The 20608-nt window shown below is 42.0% G+C and overlaps 1 protein-coding gene across 6 annotated transcripts in view; it reads left to right on the plus strand.

Annotated features, from left to right (window-relative positions):
- cacna2d1a (calcium channel, voltage-dependent, alpha 2/delta subunit 1a) overlaps positions 1-20608 on the plus strand; it is a 95512-nt gene that overhangs the window by 60432 nt on the left and 14472 nt on the right. For 2 of the 6 annotated variants that reach the window (XM_037121908.1, XM_037121909.1), the window contains exons 11-33: positions 2958-3116; positions 3524-3628; positions 3722-3800; positions 3926-3975; positions 4111-4200; positions 5304-5366; positions 6884-6976; positions 7086-7160; positions 7914-7985; positions 8147-8218; positions 8308-8369; positions 9212-9288; positions 10997-11005; positions 12580-12588; positions 13074-13134; positions 13589-13692; positions 15668-15752; positions 16001-16063; positions 17725-17837; positions 17950-18021; positions 18515-18582; positions 18670-18708; positions 18807-18878. In XM_037121908.1, the coding sequence (XP_036977803.1) occupies positions 2958-3116; positions 3524-3628; positions 3722-3800; positions 3926-3975; positions 4111-4200; positions 5304-5366; positions 6884-6976; positions 7086-7160; positions 7914-7985; positions 8147-8218; positions 8308-8369; positions 9212-9288; positions 10997-11005; positions 12580-12588; positions 13074-13134; positions 13589-13692; positions 15668-15752; positions 16001-16063; positions 17725-17837; positions 17950-18021; positions 18515-18582; positions 18670-18708; positions 18807-18878 (1692 nt within the window). The remainder of the gene's footprint in view (positions 1-2957; positions 3117-3523; positions 3629-3721; positions 3801-3925; positions 3976-4110; positions 4201-5303; positions 5367-6883; positions 6977-7085; positions 7161-7913; positions 7986-8146; positions 8219-8307; positions 8370-9211; positions 9289-10996; positions 11006-12579; positions 12589-13073; positions 13135-13588; positions 13693-15667; positions 15753-16000; positions 16064-17724; positions 17838-17949; positions 18022-18514; positions 18583-18669; positions 18709-18806; positions 18879-20608) is intronic. The other 4 variants (XM_037121912.1, XM_037121914.1, XM_037121910.1 and 1 more) reach the window with 3 other exon arrangements.

Consider the following 20608-nt stretch of genomic DNA (forward strand, 5'->3'; position numbering starts at 1 on the left):
GCAGACACTCAGTTCCAGTAAACGCAAAACTTTGACATTGACAGTTTCCCTCCCTCTTTAACTTTCTCGTCTTTTCTGTCTCGCCTCGTCTTTTTTAAACTTCCGTGGCTTGGAACCGTGGCACACAACCAGCCTCGTCTTTGACTCGTACGGTCGTGACAGCCTCACACTTGTAGGACAAGAAGGACTTTGAGCAGCAGTTGAAAACCTCTTTACATTATTGCCAAGAGCTGGATGATACCAGAATACCTCATCCCCCCTGTTGTTAGTCTTTATGCTAAGCTAAGATAACTGGCTGCTGGATGTAGCTTCATGTTTAATTCACAAACAGCCATCCTGTGTTTTTTCTCATTAGAAAGTGTTTCCAAGCCTGTAGCATGCAGGTGGGTATTCGGCTGCAGAAAAATGTCTCGCTCCAGTCGCTCGCTTCTTTGGCACAGGATGTGCCTTGCGCTCTCGAAATTTCCCCCTTAATCTTCATTTGCCTCCTTTCTGTCCTTCTTCCCAACGGGAGGGGACATAAATCACTTTTAACTTTTCCAAACAAACCATTAATTAAATTTTCTTTCACTTTCCTTAATAAAGCGGTGGTTTATGTTTTTGTTTGGAGCTTTCAAATCAGCTAAGTGATCTGGCTTTTGAAGTTAATGAAATCAGTCAGCAGCGTAATAAATATATTGATGGGGTCCGGCTCACTTTATGGGCCCTGCAGAAGCCTTTTTGAAGGCACCATCTGCGATGACCTTTCAAAATCAAATAGTGTAATTAAAGTGATTGGGTTTTGCTGTGTGTGGTTTCATGTATTTCTGGCCAGATCCCTCCTAGATGACACGTCTCTGTGCGTTTTCACAGTGAAAGTATATAAGAAATGTCTACATTTTGCCCTGGGAGGAACATATGGATGCCACATACAGTATGCTGCTCCGCTGGGCGTTTATTACTGTGTCTGGGATATTTTTAATATGTGTTTTATGAGTTAGATGAAGTTCTAACCCACCGTGGTTATGTTAGTGTGTGTGTGTGTGTGTGTGTGTGTATGTGTGTGTGTGTGTGTGTGTGTGTGTGTGTGTGTAGGCGTGCGTCTGTTAAGAGGACGAATGTCTTGGCAGTATTTGCCCTGAAACGTCCGCCAACATGTTGAGTAGCTGGAAACGGTTATCGTGAGCTCCTCTGGCGTTCCAGCAACATAAACCCATGCAGATAGAGAAAGAAAATAGCAAAGAGGTGAACCATGGCCCTCGCTTGTAGATCCTGGATTTTGTGCTCCTTCTTATCATGTATTATTTCGGTTGAACGGAGATTATTAACCACTGTGATCTTTTTATTTTTGTTCCAATTAAACATAAATTCTTGCGTCTGCGCCTCGAATATATGGACTACTTTGCCTCTGTTACACTTAAAAGTGCTGGTTGTCAAGCTGACAACACTCGCTGTCAACTGAAAAATGACTCATCTTTGTAGTTGCCCTCGTCATTGTACCGAGAGACGACGGAGCTGGAGTCTCTTTCTGGTGCTTTTTTTTTTTTTTTTTAATCATTTTGTCACCCATGTTTCTACATTTTATATCAGATCTTTGTTTTCAGCTTGACAATTAAACATGCAGATGATCTCTGCAGAAAGGTGTAGCACCTATGCAAATGCTGAATGTTATTAAAGGGTAATTCTACCAATTTTACACATTAAGGTGTGTCCACAGGTTTTGAGGAGTGCTGCTGCATATGTGAAGAAAAAAGTAGTGTAAGGCCTTTTGTGACTCCAGAGGAAGCAGCATGTAATCCGATAAATTGCCTTTCAGTGATGTTACTCAGTGGCTGAGTTGCATTGTGGGTAATGTAGACGTGGAATTAAAAAAAAAAGTGATAGCTCTCGTTCTGCTGTATTGGTTGTGATCATTTGTCGTTAAGCTGTCCGTAATGAGTCCAACACTTTAATAGGAGTGCAGTGTGCTTACATTACCCACAATGCAACTTTACCACTCAGTGAGATCACTGGAGGCAGTTTATTAGATGTAGTTTGCTTTGGAGGCAAAAGAAAGGACTTTATACCACTTTCCCTCATATACAGTGGTACTCCCAACACCTGCAAGCACACTTTAATATATAAAATTGGCAGAGCTGCCCTTTAAAGACAAACCAAAAAGTGCATTGGATCAGTGATGAGTATGGGCAGAAATCAAAACTTAAGTAGCAAGATGGTAAAGGCGATATTTGTGCACCTCTTGTGTGAGTGTGTGTGCACACGTTTGAGACTGTGTGTATTTTGAACATGCTTATGATTACAGTCAAGGCCAAAACAGATGCTGGGTATTAATGAGCCATGTCCCAGTCCTCCATAGATGCTGTGTGTGTGTGTGTGTGTGTGTGTGTGTGTGTGTGTGTGTGTGTGTGTGTGTGTGTGTGTGTATAGGATGTGTTGTGTGTAACCGGGTCCCATCTGTTCCTTCACATTAGCTATTCACCAATATTAATCTGAGGATATTTTAAATGTAGAGCTGTCTAAGTGTACCTTAACCAGTTACCAGTGGTTTCTGTTTCTAATTATTCTTCCATAATCAACCTTTGCTGTTGTTTCTTTTTTTTTTTTGTTTACCTCCTTATGCCACTGTTTTCACATCCCTACCTGCTCTCCTGCCAATCCTTCCTTCTGCTCCTACAGCTCCCTTCGGTCTGTACAGATTTGATTAAGAACTGATTTCATTTAACACATGACTGAGTTTTGCATCAGCAAAGCCCAAGAAGTTCAAGTGTTGTTAAAGTAGTCGATTTACTTTGTGCTCTCAAATGGAATCAATTTAATCTCTCTCTTTAAACACCTTATTTAGAGTGCATCCTATATGTTTAGGGACACTGCATGACTCCATAATGAAGGGAAACCGGGCCACATATTTAACAGAACAAATATGTGCAAGTGCCTTCCCTCCACTTCCCATCATCCCTCCTTCCCTCTTCCCCCTCCAGTTCAACGAGGGCGCCAATAACGCGTCGTGCTTTCAGAACCTGGTGCAGGCCAACGTCCGCAACAAGAATAAGCTGAAAGCGGATGTGAACAAAATCACCGCCAAGGGCATCACCAACTACAAAGCAGGCTTCGAGATGGCGTTCAAGCAGCTCGCGCAGGTAAAGTGTCGGCGTGGGAATGCGTGGCGGACTGTTTGACTTAACATAAGGGCGTAGGAGTGTGTGTGCAGGGATGGTAACATTGAGGGTACCACCGTCAATCTGTTGTGTCCCTTAAGATATGCAGGCTGACCCAGAGGCTTGATGAAACCTATTTAACAGTCTGATATAATTTATGTTCATTTACTTTATCAATTTCATTCAATTATGATGAAATAATGATGGAGCAGAGAACACACTGGCAACTCAATCCTGGTGGTGTTTCTACTGAAGAGTGAGTATGTGTCGACCTCTTCTGGATGTCTTTGGACACTACAGATCAGTGCAGGAGTTCTTGCAACGGACCTCTTCAGTCAGTTGTCTTTCAGTCTCTTCAGATAAAAAAAATGTCCTTTCTTATCACTTAGACAAATGTGGCACGGGCCAACTGCAACAAGATCATCATGCTCTTCACTGACGGAGGAGAGGAGAAGGCAGAGGAGATCTTCAAACTATACAATCCTAATCAAGCGGTAGGATATATTCAGATTGTAGAGTACAGCAGTCTTTTCTTTTTTTCTTTTAAACACGTATCTCTTTGTTTACTGATGTTCTCTTCCTCACAGGTGCGCATCTTTACATTTTCAGTCGGTCAGCACAACTATGACAAAGGGCCGATACAGTGGATGGCCTGCACTAACAAAGGTATGAGGTTGCATTTAAGCAGGGGCAGAAGTAACAAACTACAGCCACTCAAATTACTGTAATTAATTCATTTTTTGGGGGGACATGTTGGGCTGATTTTTCCATGTGATATGTCTTTGCCTCAGGCTACTACTATGAGATCCCGTCTATAGGTGCCACTAGGATCAACACTCAGGTAAACTGAACTGCACCCATACAGCACCGCCACGTCTCACTGAACAAGCTGTGTGTTGTGCCCTCTTGTGATGGAATGGCTGAAGTGCATGTAGAATATTCAAACTGAAGCCATCCTCTGTTCCCGTCCTCGCAGGAGTACCTGGATGTTCTGGGCAGGCCCATGGTCAAGGAAAGCAGGAAGGCCAAGCAGGTTCAGTGGACCAACGTCTACCTGGACGCACTGGTGCGTTACATGCACACACATTTATATAAAGACAGACACGTGACAAGTGTGGGGAAAAAGACTGGCATTCGTAGTCAAAGCGAGAATGAGTCTGCGAGAGTTAGATGAAATCTGTTTTCTGTCAGATGAAGAATTTGAGATAAATCGTGTTCGATTATCTGCAGCATTTGTTGTTTGTCATCCTGGTAAACTCAACTTCAACTCTCTTCCAGCAGTGTTTGTGAAATGACAGATGAACTTTACTTCAAAAAATATTGCATCAGTCGTTTTGGGGTTTTTTTGTGATGATTACGATTCTGTGGAGATTAACATTTAGGCGACAGTGTAGATAAGGAAGCAGTCTGGTAAACTGAGCCAAATGGTTTGGATATTGTCATCTGTTTACTGATAAGACGCTGTCAACTTTTGTGACTGTAGTGACCTGGTCAAACTCAGAAATATCTCTGCCTTTTGTTACTGGAAAAAAACATCGTAGTTTTCTAATGACCCAGTGACACCCATGAGTTGTGTGTGGGTTTAATGTTGGACCCACATTTAAAGGTGCAAAATGCAAGAATTTAAATTTAAAAAATCATCAATATTTGTGTTGCAGACATACCTACAGCACTGAAGTTAGCGTGCTAACCACCTAGCTCTGGCTGGTAATATCACTTTGTACCTAAAGAGGAGAAAGTGGGTCACTGGAGCATCCACTCTGCCCAAGAATGAAGTTTAAGGTGCAGCATGGAAGAACATTTTAGTCATAAACATTAAAAAAATGAGCTAACGTCAGTTGACGTGGCTGTTGATATTGGTGTCCGGGTTTGCCGTCTACTGTCGTGCCAAACGTTCTCAAGTTGTTGTGAAATTGTTTACGATCACATCACATTAGTGTTGCTTTCCACTGCTGGAGGAAGCTCTTGCCGAGAAACAGGATTATGTTCGATGCTGTTTCTTCTAAACAGCTGCTAATATGTAATTTAGCAATAACCTTTATATGTAGCATGCGTGTATGTTACTGACGGCCTTATTGTGTTTGCTAAGTGTTTGCTAAGTTGAGGAAAAGTGCATTTCCTTGTTTATATTTATGTTTATTTGATGTGTTGTGTGTCTTGTCTCTCTAGGACCTCGGCCTGGTGATCACTGGAACTCTGCCCGTCTTCAACAAGACAGGCATGGGCACAAAGGTTGGCAAAATCATAATAACTCCTACTTTTTTTTAATATCACACATGATAATTCTTAGATTGTATGTCAGTTTGTTGACTCATCATCTTTGGCATCCATCTAGTTTACAGCTGACTGAATAAATTTACTTTGACCCCTCAGGAGAATTGAGGTCTGGGGTTTCGTGACACACCATAATGTTTACCAGACTAAAAAAAATAAACATGCGACATGAATAATCTTAATTATCGTCCCATCCTTTACTTTTATCCTCCTCTTTCTTGTGGGTCTCCCTTATATCCTTTGTCGAAGCTGAGGTCCCTCAAAGCTCTCCCACGTGCCCCCACAGGAAGAGGATCTGGGACGTCATAAAGCAAATATCAGAAAGAGATCAAACCTGCAGAGCGGGGAGACAAATGATCCGGTAGCTAAGTGCTTCAAGATGAGTTTACATGTCTATCTCGAAGGACGAGGGGTTACCTTCCGCTACGGCTGAGTGCGACGGCTGGAAATGCCTTGTCAGTGACTCATGGCGGCATGTAAAGCTTTTGGGAATGAGACTGTCCAGATTTCTATTGCACCCCATTTCCTTGAAATCATTCAGAATGCACAGAGGGACTTGACTCATCCAGAAAGAACAACAGGACGCATACTAGGCTCTTACACGGTGGTGCAAGAAGTACTCAGACCCATTGCTCATGTAAAAGTACTTATACCACTCTGTGAAAATAGTCCACTAAAGATACAAGCCCTGCAGTCAGAACCTTAGATATGTAAGTTCTTTTGGCTAAACTTACTTTAAAATGTAAAGTTAAAGTAATTATTGTGCAGTAAAGTAGTCGGTGATGTATTATTTTGACTAATCTGACTAATCTGAATTTTCAGGCTAATCCAAGAGGATTTTTAAAGAGTTTATTTAACTTAAGAGGAAGTTTGGTGATGCTTTACATTAGAAAGTATTAGTTAATAGATAAGTTAGTCACATTAATGAGGCTATACAAGTGTTTATAATAGCATTCTGACTATGTTTTTTTATTGTGTTTTGAGTTGTTAATGCTTCATAGACTGCTTATGAATGTTAATAAGAGCTTTGTGACTATAGAAGTTGAAAAATAATCTTTTTAAAAAGTATTTAATCTATGAAATGTTCCTTTTCACAATACAGAACATGGAAAAAAATGCAAACAAATAGACAAGACAGAGTATAAAAAACAGTGTACCAGCTCACAGACAACTAAGGCTCCGTCCAAACATACACATTTATTATATTAAGATTAAGCTTTTTCTACACATTTGGCCTTCTGTAATCAGGTAAATGGCATTACTGGTCACTCAAAAGACTATTTTTTATGATACTGGAGTGTGCGTATTAAGGTGTGTGTGTGTAGGAGGTTATTTCTAAAATGGAGCTAAAACATTCTTCTGGATGGAGACACAGTATCGGCCTCCGAGATGTTGTGGAGTTGCAGTATAACGTCAGCTACGCTCCTCTGCTGGTCTCACAGTGGCTGTCCTCCCCCCTTTTGGTTTTCTTTCAGAAAGCTCCAAAATATCAAAACCAGCTCATCTTGGGGGTCATGGCCATTGATGTGTCCCTGGAAGATATCAAGAGACTGACGCCTCGTTTCACTGTAAGAGCACACACTACGTAGAGAAGCCAGCCTTATTCATGCAGCAGATGTCGTGTTTGGTACCAGGGGTCCAGATATCTTCATCTCTGTTCCCTTTTTTTCTCTGCAGTTTGGACCAAATGGCTACTACTTTGCCATCGACCCGAACGGATACGTGCTGCTCCACCCTAATCTCCAGCCACTGGTAGGTCAGATCACAAGGATCTAATCCAGAGCAACAAGACGTTTTTTCTCTCTTTTTTTTTTTTTCTCGAGGAAGTCAAAACTGAAGTCGCTCCAAATATCTGTTACTTTGTTGAAACATTAGTGGCACATGAATAATAGTTGAGAAAAACATGACATTCCTGATCGTCAAAGGATTTTCCGATTACTTGCTGCTGACGTTTACCAACCCATTGTCACATTTTACAAAATATTTGCAGGGAGATTTGATATCTTGGTTGTCCTGCATAGAAAGTATGGTTTTAGTATAAAACTGGCATTGTGTCTGCAAGCCCCTCTGCTACAGACCCAATGTTATCCTGAATTACCACACTGACTTTGTTTGTATCGCTTGGCCGACATTTCAGTTTTTTTTTTCTTTTTTTTTTTTCAAAAATGTCCCGATGGCTCCGGCACGATGTTTGTTGAAACACAACAAGATGTTTCTCGTTGACCCCTGAGATATGCGCTCCTCTTGTAAATAACACATGCACAGATTGGTCACAGATGATTACAATGTTCAAATGTCAGCAGCAACAGATAAATTCATCCGCAATTAGTTCCCTTTTCACAGACAGGGGCAAAAAAAATAAAATCTGTTTTCTGGAAACAGAAGATCAATTAGTGAGGTCTGCTGCCCAATATGTGTCTGGGCTTTGTGCTCAAAGCCCACAAATTCTGAAGTTATTCTGAATTGTAGTGTTACCACAGACTAATTGCCTGCTCTTCCGTGTAGACTTTAGAGTTTGCTGACCCGGTAACGCTGGACTTCCTGGATGCAGAGCTGGAGAACGACATCAAAGTGGAGGTTTGGGAAAATAGATTGCTTCAACTCTCGAGATCCCATGAGCTCATATACAAATCAATAGCACTGGGATTTTTTTCGACTGTAGCGCGACTGATTTCTGTTTTCTTTTTTTTTTTAAATGGATGAATTGATTCAACTATTCATTATGATTTGGTCCACAGATAAGGAAGAAAATGATCGACGCTCAGACAGGAAGTTACACGATAGATACTTTGGTGAAATCCCAAGACGAGGTAACTTTATACTCGGAGGATGTTGTTGGTTATAAACACATTTGTTCAGAAAATGCAACATGTACTGACCAAACTGTCGCCCCTCAAAGCGATACATTGACGTAGGTAAGAGGACGTACACCTTCGCACCAGTGAAGGGGACAGACTACAGGTAAATATCACCATGAAGTGATTAATCCATTGCATGTGTGAAATACTTTCTTAGCAAACTTCAGTCCAGATGTAGAGGAACTCCAGATGCTTCGAAAAATTCTCCTCATAATTACGTCAAGAAAACCATTTTGTTCTCATTGGGACTGGAGCAGGAGGATGGTGTTAAGTACAGGACACAGTCCAGGCAAAAATGTAGAACTTGTGTGTACGATTTGGAAATTTCAGACTCCTGCTAAGAAATGTTTAGCAGGACTTACTGACAGATTTGTACTGTAATGATTTGTAAGGTTGGATGCAATGTTTTTATTGTGTGTTTTTTCACATGACACTGTGTCCCAGGTCTTTGGGAGTACTACTGCATATGTTAAGTAGTATTATGGCTGTTGTGGCTTCAGAAAATGCCACATGAAATCTTTAAATTGCCTCCAGTAATGTCACTCAGATTATTATAAAGGTATTTCAGACACCAGGTTTCTGCTGTATCGCTTGTGATCATTTGTTTTTGAAAAGGTCCATAATGAGTCAAACAGTGTTATAAAAGCACAGTGTTAGACCAGCAGACAGCATTTCAAATCCTGGAGCCAACATTACCCACAATGCAATTTAGCCACTGGGTGAAATCACTGGAGGCTATTTATCAGATTACATGCAGCTTCCTCTGAAGCCGCAAGAAGTTTCATACTACAATGTTTTCACATATGCAGCAGTACTCCAGTTACCTAAATGCTTACTTGATAGAAAAGTGTCTCCACATTGCAAAAACACAACTTGCCAGTGCAAAATTACAATGCTGTGATGAGATTTTGTGTTTTTTCTGACCGTATGTGTGTCCTTTCTCAGCCTGGCCCTGGTCCTCCCTGACTACAGTATGCATTACATCGCGGCTAAAATCGGCGACACAATCACCCAGGCCAAATGTAAGTGGCACCTAAATCAGTTCATTCTCCCGTTCCTTTTTAAGCTTTTCCACTCAGGAACATTCACCCTCCATTTATACACACGGAAGACAAACGATCCTGGTTGGAAAATGACTGCTAATGTTCCCCAGTGACAGTATTTTGCTTTCCATGTAAGGCTGAGAAACACTCCTGCCTCAGCTTATGGTTCCTGTCCATCACTTATAGTGCCCCACACACTCCCGCAAAAACAGAAATCCACGCCACCCCTACATGCCCTCTCCTTGTCTCTATAGCAACACACACCCTCAGTTGTGGTGCCGTTCAAAGTTTTTGTCGCCAGACAGCGGGACGAGCGGCTCCAGTGTCCACTTTCACACATATAGCACTCATCAGTTCATTTACAGCTCCTCACTGTGTGTGTGTGTGTGTGTGTGTATGTGTGTGTTTATGTTTGAACGTGTGTGTGTGTGTGTGTGTGTGTTCATCCTCAAGCCTATTGGATACCATACATCAGATCAGAGGTTCCATATGTGTGGTGATGTCGTCTCACGTCTCTTTTGAGCCACGTCTGTTCCCACCAGTAAAAGATGTCATTGACTCATAGTGTTACTCAAAGGACGGTTTTATAGTGAGTGTGACTGTGTGTGTGTGCGATCACTTCATTTAAGATGGAGCCGTCCCTTGTTAGAGTCTGTCCCTCTGACTCCATGTTTGCCCGTCCGCCTGGCTGCACTCAGTAGCCAAAAGTGGGCCTAGACAGCCATACATGTGGCTGTGTATCTGCCTAACACAGCTCAACATTAATACCAACCTTTTCCCGATGCATATATCATACCTTGAAATTTCACACCTTTAGGCAGCTTGCTTGACATTGATAATCCATCACAGTGAAGATTTCATCGCTGTCATTTTTCTTGCAGTTTCATTAAGCGCAGTTTGGAAACTGTTTTTTTAACGGTTTGCCCGGTCTCTGAGGATTAGGTTGTGGCCGGGCAGCTGAGCACATGAGCAGCTTTGTGAGAGATTTGCCTTATTTCAATGAAACAGTGTGAATTTTATGTTGGTTTTGCCCTTCTAGATAAAAGTGTATAATGGTTGCAGCTGATATTATACATACTGAAAACCAAGTGTTAAAGCTGGGATTGGTAAGATTGTAGAAACCAGCAAAAGACAGCTACATTTTGAAAGTTCCCTTCAGAGCCACTCCACCAGAACTGCAACACGAGCAAAATCGCTGTCACAAACACCTCACCCTAACAAAACCACAAAGCACACAGCCCCTGAGCCTAATCTCGGGGGCTGTGTGCTTTGTGTTACTCAGTTTTTGGCTGATCAACAGTCTGTCTCTGCTTCACTCGAGTAGCCTGTCTGGTCATTTCATATAGTCCAAATAAGAGGTTTGGATGGGCCTGCAACAGCCATAGTATGTCACCAAAACTTGCAGCCACACACACATGCTCATACATTATTCCTTAAATAGCCTGTATCTTCAAGTGGTAACTTACTTAATCTCTACGCGTTCTGTACTTCTGTATACAATATTCTTATTCAACGTCCATTTGAATAAAATATTGCGTAACCCTGTTGGCTTCTTTTTGTCTTTCCCGCTCTCTTTCCCAATTCCCTCTTTCCTCTCCTCAACCTCTCATCCCTCCTCCCTCCTCCTGTTTCTCCCATCCTCCTCCTCAACTCTTGACCATTCCTGGTGTTGTTGGACCCCCTGCAGCCTTTTTGGGCAAGTATTCTCCTCCTGTGCTTTACCTATCAGCCCCCTTATGCTCGCACCACCAGCAGACTTTGGATGTAACTGCGCCCTCTAACTTTCGTCATATGTGGCGTTCGAGACTCCAGAGCGCAGAAGCATTTTGTTTTTCAAGTTTTTCTTCATTAAGCGGCTTCTGATTAACAATGACAATTCAGTTAAGCTGAATCAAGCTGGCATCTGCTCTGAGAAGCAGCGCTTCGCATGCAACGCGCGCCCACACAGTGTGTCGCAGATGGTGTGTGTGTGTACGTCTGCGTGCGCATGTATGTATTTAACCCCCCACCTGTTCCAGTGGCCCCTCAGATGTGGTTTTGGCACTAACTCGCTGTAGCAGGAGGGACAGGATGTTTGCATTATTTAAAGGTGAAGCCATAAAGGAGAAAGCTGTGAGTGTGCGCCCAAAACATGAGTGGTGTTTTTTTTTTCTTTTTTGTTTTCTTTAGTTTTCTCTTTTTTGACTCACTTTTTACAACCTTGTTAAACAAATGCTAATGAAAGACAGGACCCCTGGTGACACACTGAGCCGCGTCTCTTCTGTTTGTCCTTCTGTGTGCTTCATCATCAGTTTTGACTTGTTTGTGGTCACTGAATCAAACTCAAAAGCGTTTTTAAGTGCTGTGGTTTTGACTGAAACCAGAGCCCGATTTATATAGTTTTCATACTCAGAGGGTGGATATAAGTGTTCCTTTAAAAAGCCAAGAAAACGTTAGAAAAATGTATCATGTCTTCGTTTCCCACATCTATTTGTCAATGCTGGTTCTTGTCTTACATGTTCCTACGCGTGAGACTAATTAATCCTGAAGGCAGTTCTCGTTTTGGGAAGAAATCAAGCCGCGCACCTTTTGATATCGCAGCGATTCAGTCATTCACAAAACTGTCATCATCAGTGTGAAAAGGCGTGGGAAACAGCAGAAAATATAAGCAGTCGTCACTCTCCAAATCTCCCTGCTATCCATCATTACTAGATACTTTGTTGGATTAGTAAGTGGTGACCGAATATCAAAGACAAAGCACATGGGTGCAATTATTTTCCAATCACGACCACCGAAGAGGACAAGGAGTAGCCCATGTCGTCATGAGAAATGTTGCTGTACAGTATAATCGACTGTCGACACGACATGCTTTGGAGAATGTCAGAGGAGCGTTAAGGTTACGAGCTGTGGTTGATATTCCTGCGTGCTGCATTGTGATGCAAATACATCGGTGAAGTGCAGCCACTCTATCGCCAAAAGAATGCTAATACCAACACTTAAAGAACATCTAAATCACAACGTTGAAAAACCATCTGACCGCATCGTAAGCCTCTCTCTGCTCACTGTCTCCATTTACATCCAAAGGCCTCAAACCTTTAGTTTGGAATCCAATATTTCTATTCAGGACTCGCTCTGTGAATAAAATATTGTGTCACCTTTGACCCCTGTGGTTTTACCCTGCCTTTTTTCCTCCCCCCCCCCCCCTTTCTTTTCCCTCTCGTCTTTTCCTCCCTGGGGGATGATTCTGTCGTTCGCTCCCTTTCTCTCTGCTGGGATTTTTTTCCACTCCAGGGAAAAATGGCAAGTATTTTTTCCTTTACTTTCATCTCTCTCCTCGTGTTCTTGAGCCTTGTGGGTCCGTTGCCCAGCATGTCTGGCCAAGTCTGTTGTGGTCCTTCTTATTTTACCTGATTTCTAGCTGTTTGTGTATGAATGTATTCTTTACAGTGTTACATTTCTGTAATTTTTACTTAAGTTGGTCCAGTTTTGTAGATATGTGGTGACTTTTTTTGAAAGGAGGGATGTGTTAATGAAGAATATGTCGAGCTATGCTGCTAATGTCTTTTCTGCTCAGTCCGTTGAGAGATAAAAACTCATTTCAGTTTTTGATCCCTGTAGCACTTCTCTCTTATTGCTGCACTGTTAAATATTCAACAGGTGTTCACATTCTGCCCTGTGGAGCACCGTCTCATCTGCATACAATCATTACTTCAGTTTCATTTTAACCTGTCTGATATTATTCTGCACGGGGAAAGAAATTCATACTATTTCATTCCTTCCACCAGTTTCCGAAAGCCTGCTGGCAGACAAGTTCGATGAGTATGGCTATACATTTATTGCACCGAGGTAAGATGATGTTTATTTGGTGTTCTCTAAACACATGCCTCACAAAATGCAAAGAAAAAATTTTAAAAAGTGAGAAAACTCAAGACTGTATTACTTCTGCCATCAAGTGACTCTCCATTTCTTTTTGTGTTTAACAGTTTGCTCCCAATTGTGAAATATTGTTATTATTAGTTTATAGTCAGCCACAGTGTCTTTTTATTCATCTTGTTTTATTGTGTCTGCTTCTTCTTTCAATGTTGAACGGTGGGTGGAAAGCTATGGCGTACAGAAGCTGTAGCTTGCTCGACAAACGGAACATTTAAATCCAAAAGTGAATTAGATCATGACCGTGAAACTGAAAGTGGATTTGTAGAAACCCCTGCTGATGACTATGACTCAGTACAGAGCCAAATTTCAACCTGGTGATTCACTTTTTTTTCTGCTTACATTACTCCATTACTTTCGCTTCTCACAGAATGTACTGCAAGGACTTGAAGCCTGACAAGAAGAAAAACAACACTGAGTTCCTCATGGATTTCAACGACTTCATCGACACAAAGACTCCAAACCACCCATTGTGTGAGTATCAAAAATGAGGAAATATTCTCTGAAATTCCCTCTTTCCAACTTACATCCTCCTGGTGCCATCAACTCTGAACATTTTTTCTTGAGAACTGAAAGATTTCTCCTCGATTTTAATGGACCCTGCAGGGCACTTGGACCTCATTCTCACTACAGACTCTTATTTGCATCACAAAGAGCTGCTAAGCTTTACAGTATTTGCCGTAGTACATATATATGAATCAATCTCAGCCATCTGGCTTAGCATTAGGTGTGCATTGAAAATTTAATGGAAGACAAGTCAACTGAAACTTAATTCCCAGAGGTCTCTCTCTTTCGAGTGAATTACAGGTCTGGCTGTTTGGTGTGCATGACCAGGCAAAGCTTTGTGATGTGGAACCCCTGTGTTCGTGTTACCCATTTGATGCTAACTCTAAAAGTCTGACCATCACACGCCTGAGCGCACATGTGTGAGGCACGTCGGCTTAGATGTGACACACGCGCGCTCGCACTCGCACAATATTCACCAGTAATATGCCTTCCACACCCCACCCATAGCCGCTCGACCTCATCCAATTACTGTGTGTTTGTGAGAAAGAGCAGGACACGTCAAGCCAGGAGCACGAGAGGAGCAATAAAACACAAATCAGGGGCCAGCGGACCTTCTCCCAAACATCTGACCGATGCATTAACATCCTTACCATTTCTCGCATGCACTCATTGATATGCATCGTGCCCGCTGAGTAAAACAAAAGGGTCCTCGGGTATTTATAAAAGATTCCCTTTAAGTTTACTTTTAACGAGGTCTTGGTTCAAACACGATCAATAAAACTTTGCATCCAATTGAAATATTACTTTCACTGTTATTAGCTGCTAGTTTAATGGAGTCCACAGGGAGTTCAGAGGGGGAGAGAGAGGAGTACGGCCCATGTGGACTATTGGCGGCTTGAGTATCGTTACACGGTTTACTTGGTTAAGCCACTGCAGTGGCGAAGAAGTTGAAGTACATTAGGAATTCCTGGGCTGACTTCAATAAAGGATCCCTAATGAAAACCACCACACGAGGAGGGGAGGTGGGGTAGAATAAAGTGTTACACCAGCTGTTTTCTCTGATGTGTGTGGTGTGTCATAAAGGTTGGAGGAGGTGGTGGGGCTATATCGACGAGCCTCGATGTTAATGGACTGGAGCGGGTCGTCGGAGAGTTCAAAGTGGCGGGCATGGACAAAAGAATGGGCGAACGGCTTTTATCGCCTGTTACGTTTGTCATGTGGTCTTGTTGAATGTCTAGAAAAATAATTTGTTGCACCTATACCAGCCCACCAGCTACACCTCGTCAGCATCAGGCACATTCGCCAATAGCAGACTTTAAACACATATTTTTAATGGGTACATAAGGTTGTGTCTTTTTCAGTCTTACTGCATAAGAGATTTTTTAGGTATTACCATTTCTTCACAGACCAGATCAGTCTATCTAGCAGTTTCTATTTTGGACCTTTTAGATGGAGTATATCAGTTGGAGCCTATTCCCACTTTGCATTTGTTCATTTCGAATGCTGAAATGTGATGAAATATTCCACATTTTTCCTTATTATGTTTTTTTCTTTGTCTTTCTGGTATCATATATACTCTGGGGATCTGATCTCAATTATTCATTGCTTGTTGACTGTTGATTTTCCTCAGGCAGATTCTTGTTCTCTTAAACCTTTCAGGCTACACATTATGGGAAAACAAAAGGAGAACATCATATCTTAAAATGTTAGCAACTTTAAAGGTGCAATATGTAAGAATTTTGGTTGAAAACATTGACTACAAGCTAACGGCTAAGTGAGCTAACTAGCTAACAGCACATACCCTTTTTGTTGTGGCTATTGATTTAACAAGCCTATTCTTACATATTGCACCTTTTACTTTTAAATCTCTTTTTATTCAGCAGACACACAAATGGTATCCAGAGATAACATCTTGACACTAAAGTGATGTCTTTCTGTTTAGGTAATGTGGAGCTGGTGAACAGATTGCTGCTGGATGCTGGCATCACCGCTGAGTTAATCAAGATTTGGAAATCTAACGGGTTGCAGTAAGTGAAGCACCAACATGTTGCCTAGCTCACCATGACTGTTTTTTTTGTGATCCAGCAAAACAAACTGAAAACAAAAAGCGTCAGTTATTTGTTGCTTGGTATTTGGTAATGAATGTCCAAGTGGAATAATTGAGTGCAGATGGCTCAAGCATTTCACCATCACCAGTAAATGTCATTCGGGCATAAAGCACGATCCAGGTTTTTGTAACTGTACGTTTTATAGCTTTATCTTCTCTGTTTGTAAGGGATGGTGTCTTGGCCAGATTTGTTGCCACTGATGGAGGGATCACACGGGTCTACCCCAAAAGGTAATTGTCAAGCTCATCCTGTCGGGGGGGTATTTAGAGGCATGGGAAGGAGTAGGTAATATGTTCTGGACTGTCTAATAAAGAATAATGATATGGTTTGTTAGCAACAGCTAACCCACACAGCGCTTTATGTTCTTTTGAACATTAATCTATCCACCCATTGTTTGAGTCTGAGTCATATTGGAGCAGGCTAAGCAAAGAAGTCCAAGGATCCTTGTCCCTATATTCCTCACTACCTCTGCTAATTACTATTGGGAGATCCTGAGTCCAGGTTGCATTACAATACATAATCCTTACATGGAGGCCTGGGCCTTGTAATGAAACATGACTAGAGTACCTCTAAAAGGAGACAGTCTTGGGCCATTATAATAAGGTGTCCGAACCACCTCAAATGGTTCTTCTTAATATAAACTAGCAGTAGTTCAATGTCCCAAACTTCTCCTACCCAATTGAAAAGATCTTCATGCATGGATCTTGGAAAGGTTTTTGATGTCTTAGATTGTCTAAAAGTGGCATCTTACACGTAACTAAGTATCTGATAATTGAGATATATTGTAGATATAATGGCAGAAGATGGTATTTAACAACACAGTTATATTTACCTTGGGAAAAATGTTTTTTGTTATTTGGAGAGGGTGAAGTTAGTCATTGATTGCCACAATACGAGGAGTTGCCAAGCTCAGATAATGGATCAGGATCATCTTGAGAGACAGGGGTGTGCATAAAAGCATCGTCTGCATAAAAATATACCCTATTTTCACAAAGGAGGTTGGCAATTGGGAGTTTATCAAGGGAACATGCAAGTGACAGAGTACAGATTCATAAGGTAACCCAGAGGAGAGATAATGGCAACCAAAGCTGCTGTTGATTAAAATTACTCAGCGTACTTCTATGATGTAAATGATGCAGCAACCAGCAACTACAAAGCAACCAAAATTGCGTCCAAATTGGGGACACATGAGGCCTGAGAGATCCATACCCACCGAGCAGAGGATGCAATCAATACCCGGTGTAACAGAAATGGAAAATGTTTGTTGTTGCCATCGCATGCCAGTGTTATTGTTTAGAAAGCGCTGTCCAACAAGTATGTAAACGTCACACTAGACTTACATATCACAAACATCACAGCTCTTTTGGCACGACCAACCAACATCCCACACCGGTGCCGTTATGTGGTCTTGTGTAAACACACACAGGAAACATTTCAAAGAATGGTGTCTGTTGCTACTTATTTGCACAGTCTTTGTGTGAAAGATTGTGGTGTTGAGGGCGACGCACACATCAGTCTGGACTATTGGTTTTGACGCAGGACAGCAGTTGCCAGCAATCAGCACATCGATAACTACCTTGAAATGTGAAGTTTGAAGTTCTGATTAAATTACTCCTAGTAGTCTGACTGAAGGGGCTCTAACGTATTTATAGTTAATTGTTAGATCAGAGTGCATCAATAATTGCAGCTAGAACATAACAAAGACATGCATATTACAAATGGTCTATAAATCTAAAGAGATCAGGGGTGCGGTGTTTCTCTTGAGAAGATACTTGATAATGGAATTGTCTGCTTGTGTGTGTGTGTGTGTGTGTGTGTGTGTGTGTGTGTGTGTGTGTGTGTGTTTGTGTGTGTGTTTGTGTGTGTTGTTTTGTATGAATGTGTATGGCAGTGCTGGGCTGTCCTGGAAAGAAGACCCAGAGACGTACGAGTCGAGCTTCTACAAGCGGAGTTTGGATAACGACCTGTACATCTTCACTCCAACTCCCTACACTAAAGAGAACTGTGAGTGAAGGCCGACGTGTGTGTGTGTGTGCGCATGTGTGTTTGTGTGTTTCCCTGTGTCTCAGTGTGTTTGCACGTATAGTCAGCATTCCCTTTATTATTCTTTTCGCAGCGAGTGACGACTCGATCCTGGTGAGCAAAGCAGTACACATCGAGATAAATGGTATCACACTCAAGCCAGCTGGTAAGGACACAGTCACACACTCACACACACACACACACACACACACACACACACACACACAGAAAGGGGCTTGTGTTTACACATTTACGCCTCTCATTCCTCAGGTTGTCCCTCTCAATCTGTCACCAACATGTAAACACTTACAGCTATGTCTCTTACTTACACACCTACATTTGCAACCCTATAGCCTTAACCCTGTTCATGCCTTTATAGAGTCTGAAACACACACACACACACACACACACACACACACACACACACACACAGATCGGCTCATATTTGCAGGCCACTACTCCTCATTTGTCTATTTCTCCCTCTCACTCCGACATAGACACACAAACACACACACACGCACACACAAACCACACATCAAGTTGTCTGGTCCCCTGTGATCCTTGGCCAAGTTTGCATTTTCTAAAAAAGTTCAGAGAGTAAAGTTGACGCGGAGGTCCAACATGATCTAGGATGTCTGGCGTTTTGTGTTTGATCCCAGTGGTCGGCGTGAAGTTGGACATCAGTGCCTGGATGGCGAGCTTTATCAACACCACGTACAGGATGGACGTGAGTAGAGTTCAACCTGCATGGCACACACAGTTTGCACAAGGACACGCACTTTTCATCATTCTTTCCGCTCTGTTGTTTTTTCAGTGCAATGATGAGATCTGTGATTGCGAGAGAAACAGTGAGGTAAGACTGCTAATTGCATATTTTTTTAGGTTTTTAGCTATTATTTGTGGACAAGAGCAGCGAGCATGCAACACTGGTTAATCTCTCTGTGATTCCAGACTGTAGACTGTTCCATTCTGGATGACGGGGGCTTCCTGGTGATGTCCAATCAAGATGATGATATTTCTAAGGTGGGCCTTTAAAGACCGAGGCAGGTCAACTGATATTCTGTGTTAATGATTGATACATCAAATACCGGTGCTTTATGGGTATATTGCATCCACTATATGCTGACAAATGTTGAAAAACCAAATGTTAAAGAAGGCGAGAGGAAAAAATTCCAGGATCTGCCAAATTATCTAGAATTGCACGATTAGGGACGGGATTATGTGTAGTCCATCTGACAAACAGACGAACAGACGCGGAAATGGAAAGAAAAGTATAACAATCTTGGCAGATGTAATAATGCATTTCTAATTGTTTTGAATCCATTAATTAATTCTCAAGGGTTAGCTTACTTTCCAAAACTTTATAACGGAGGCCTTATTTACAAGTTCCATTTGGTGCTGTAAATTAGATGAGAGCAGTTGTGGATGTTTTTCATGTTTTCCACATATCTTGACATCATGAATCGATAAAAACTATTTTATGGTTCCAATATTCATATTTTTGGACACTATAATTTTGTTTTTTGCTGGTTTTACTGGAAACCAATTAAGGGTTTCGTGTGATCCGTGTGAGTCTACCATCTGTAAAGATGGAGAAATAAAAGCAAATTTGGCAATAAAAATGACAGAAAGATTTTTTGATTGAAAGAAAACAGCTAGCACATGGTCTGCAGTCTCACACCCCCAATAAAATGGAGTTAGCTTGGTTGTTATCGCTTTCCAAACGAGGACGAATCAGAAACATTCACGGCAAAATATAATCATGTGACCAAACACCGGACATTAGAGTGAGCTGTGAAATGTAGTTGAAAGCTCTGGAAAAAGCTAGTAAGTTGACCTTGAGTTAAAAATTTTCTTTTACTTACCACAAACAGTAAGTTTACTTTGTTCTATATGAAGAACTCAGGACACTCATACAATGTTGATGAATCACCCATAACGTGATCAGCCAAACCTGTTGTGAAGCTCCAGTCGGTCTCAGTTGGCCCTCAACAACCTTAACCGATAAAATGAATGAAGCCTCTCCAAACACAATCGGACCCGTCTGTACATATCATTAACAGACACACACAAACACGTCTACAGTAGGTGCGCACATTTCTCCCTTCGCCCTATGCTAAATGCTAAGAGCGGGCCCCTGCTGTCATCTGAGTAAATGTTTTTTCATGCGGCCTCGGCTCCCTCCTAATCAGGCCTGGGTGTGTGCTGGATAAATCAGTCGCCCTCTGAAGTTTGGCAGCAGCACTAAAAACCCAGGGGCCTGAGGCCTTGTTTGGAGAAGGCTGTGTGCCCTCAATCATATTTCCTACAGGAGCAACGTTTCTCTCTCTCTCTCTCTCTCTCTCTCTCTCTCTGCAAGCTTCTCGCTTTTCTCTCCCGCTTTATGTCTTTCTCCCGCTCGCTCGTTCCTTTTCTTTCTCCAAAAAACCCTCGGGGAGTCTGCAGCCAACAGGGCTGTGACTGTTAATTCATTATTTGTGTTATTGCACGAGGAAAGGAGAGAAGGCTCCCTCTACCTTATAGATTGGAAGATTTATATTTCCTTTGGCTGTTGGACCAAAGAGGAATGGATACGCGGAGGACGCCTTGTTAACGGTGACCTTACAAAGTGGAAGGAAAAGGGATAGTTCGTATTTCCTCGCGCACACATTCACACATATCATCTCAGCGCAGACACACACACAGATGAGCACGGCTTACTGTACACACTCGCTCCTGGATACACAAGTACTTAAACGCTCCCGCGCATACGG

This window comes from Acanthopagrus latus, chromosome 14, assembly GCF_904848185.1.
Source record: "Acanthopagrus latus isolate v.2019 chromosome 14, fAcaLat1.1, whole genome shotgun sequence".
NCBI lineage: Eukaryota > Metazoa > Chordata > Actinopteri > Spariformes > Sparidae > Acanthopagrus > Acanthopagrus latus.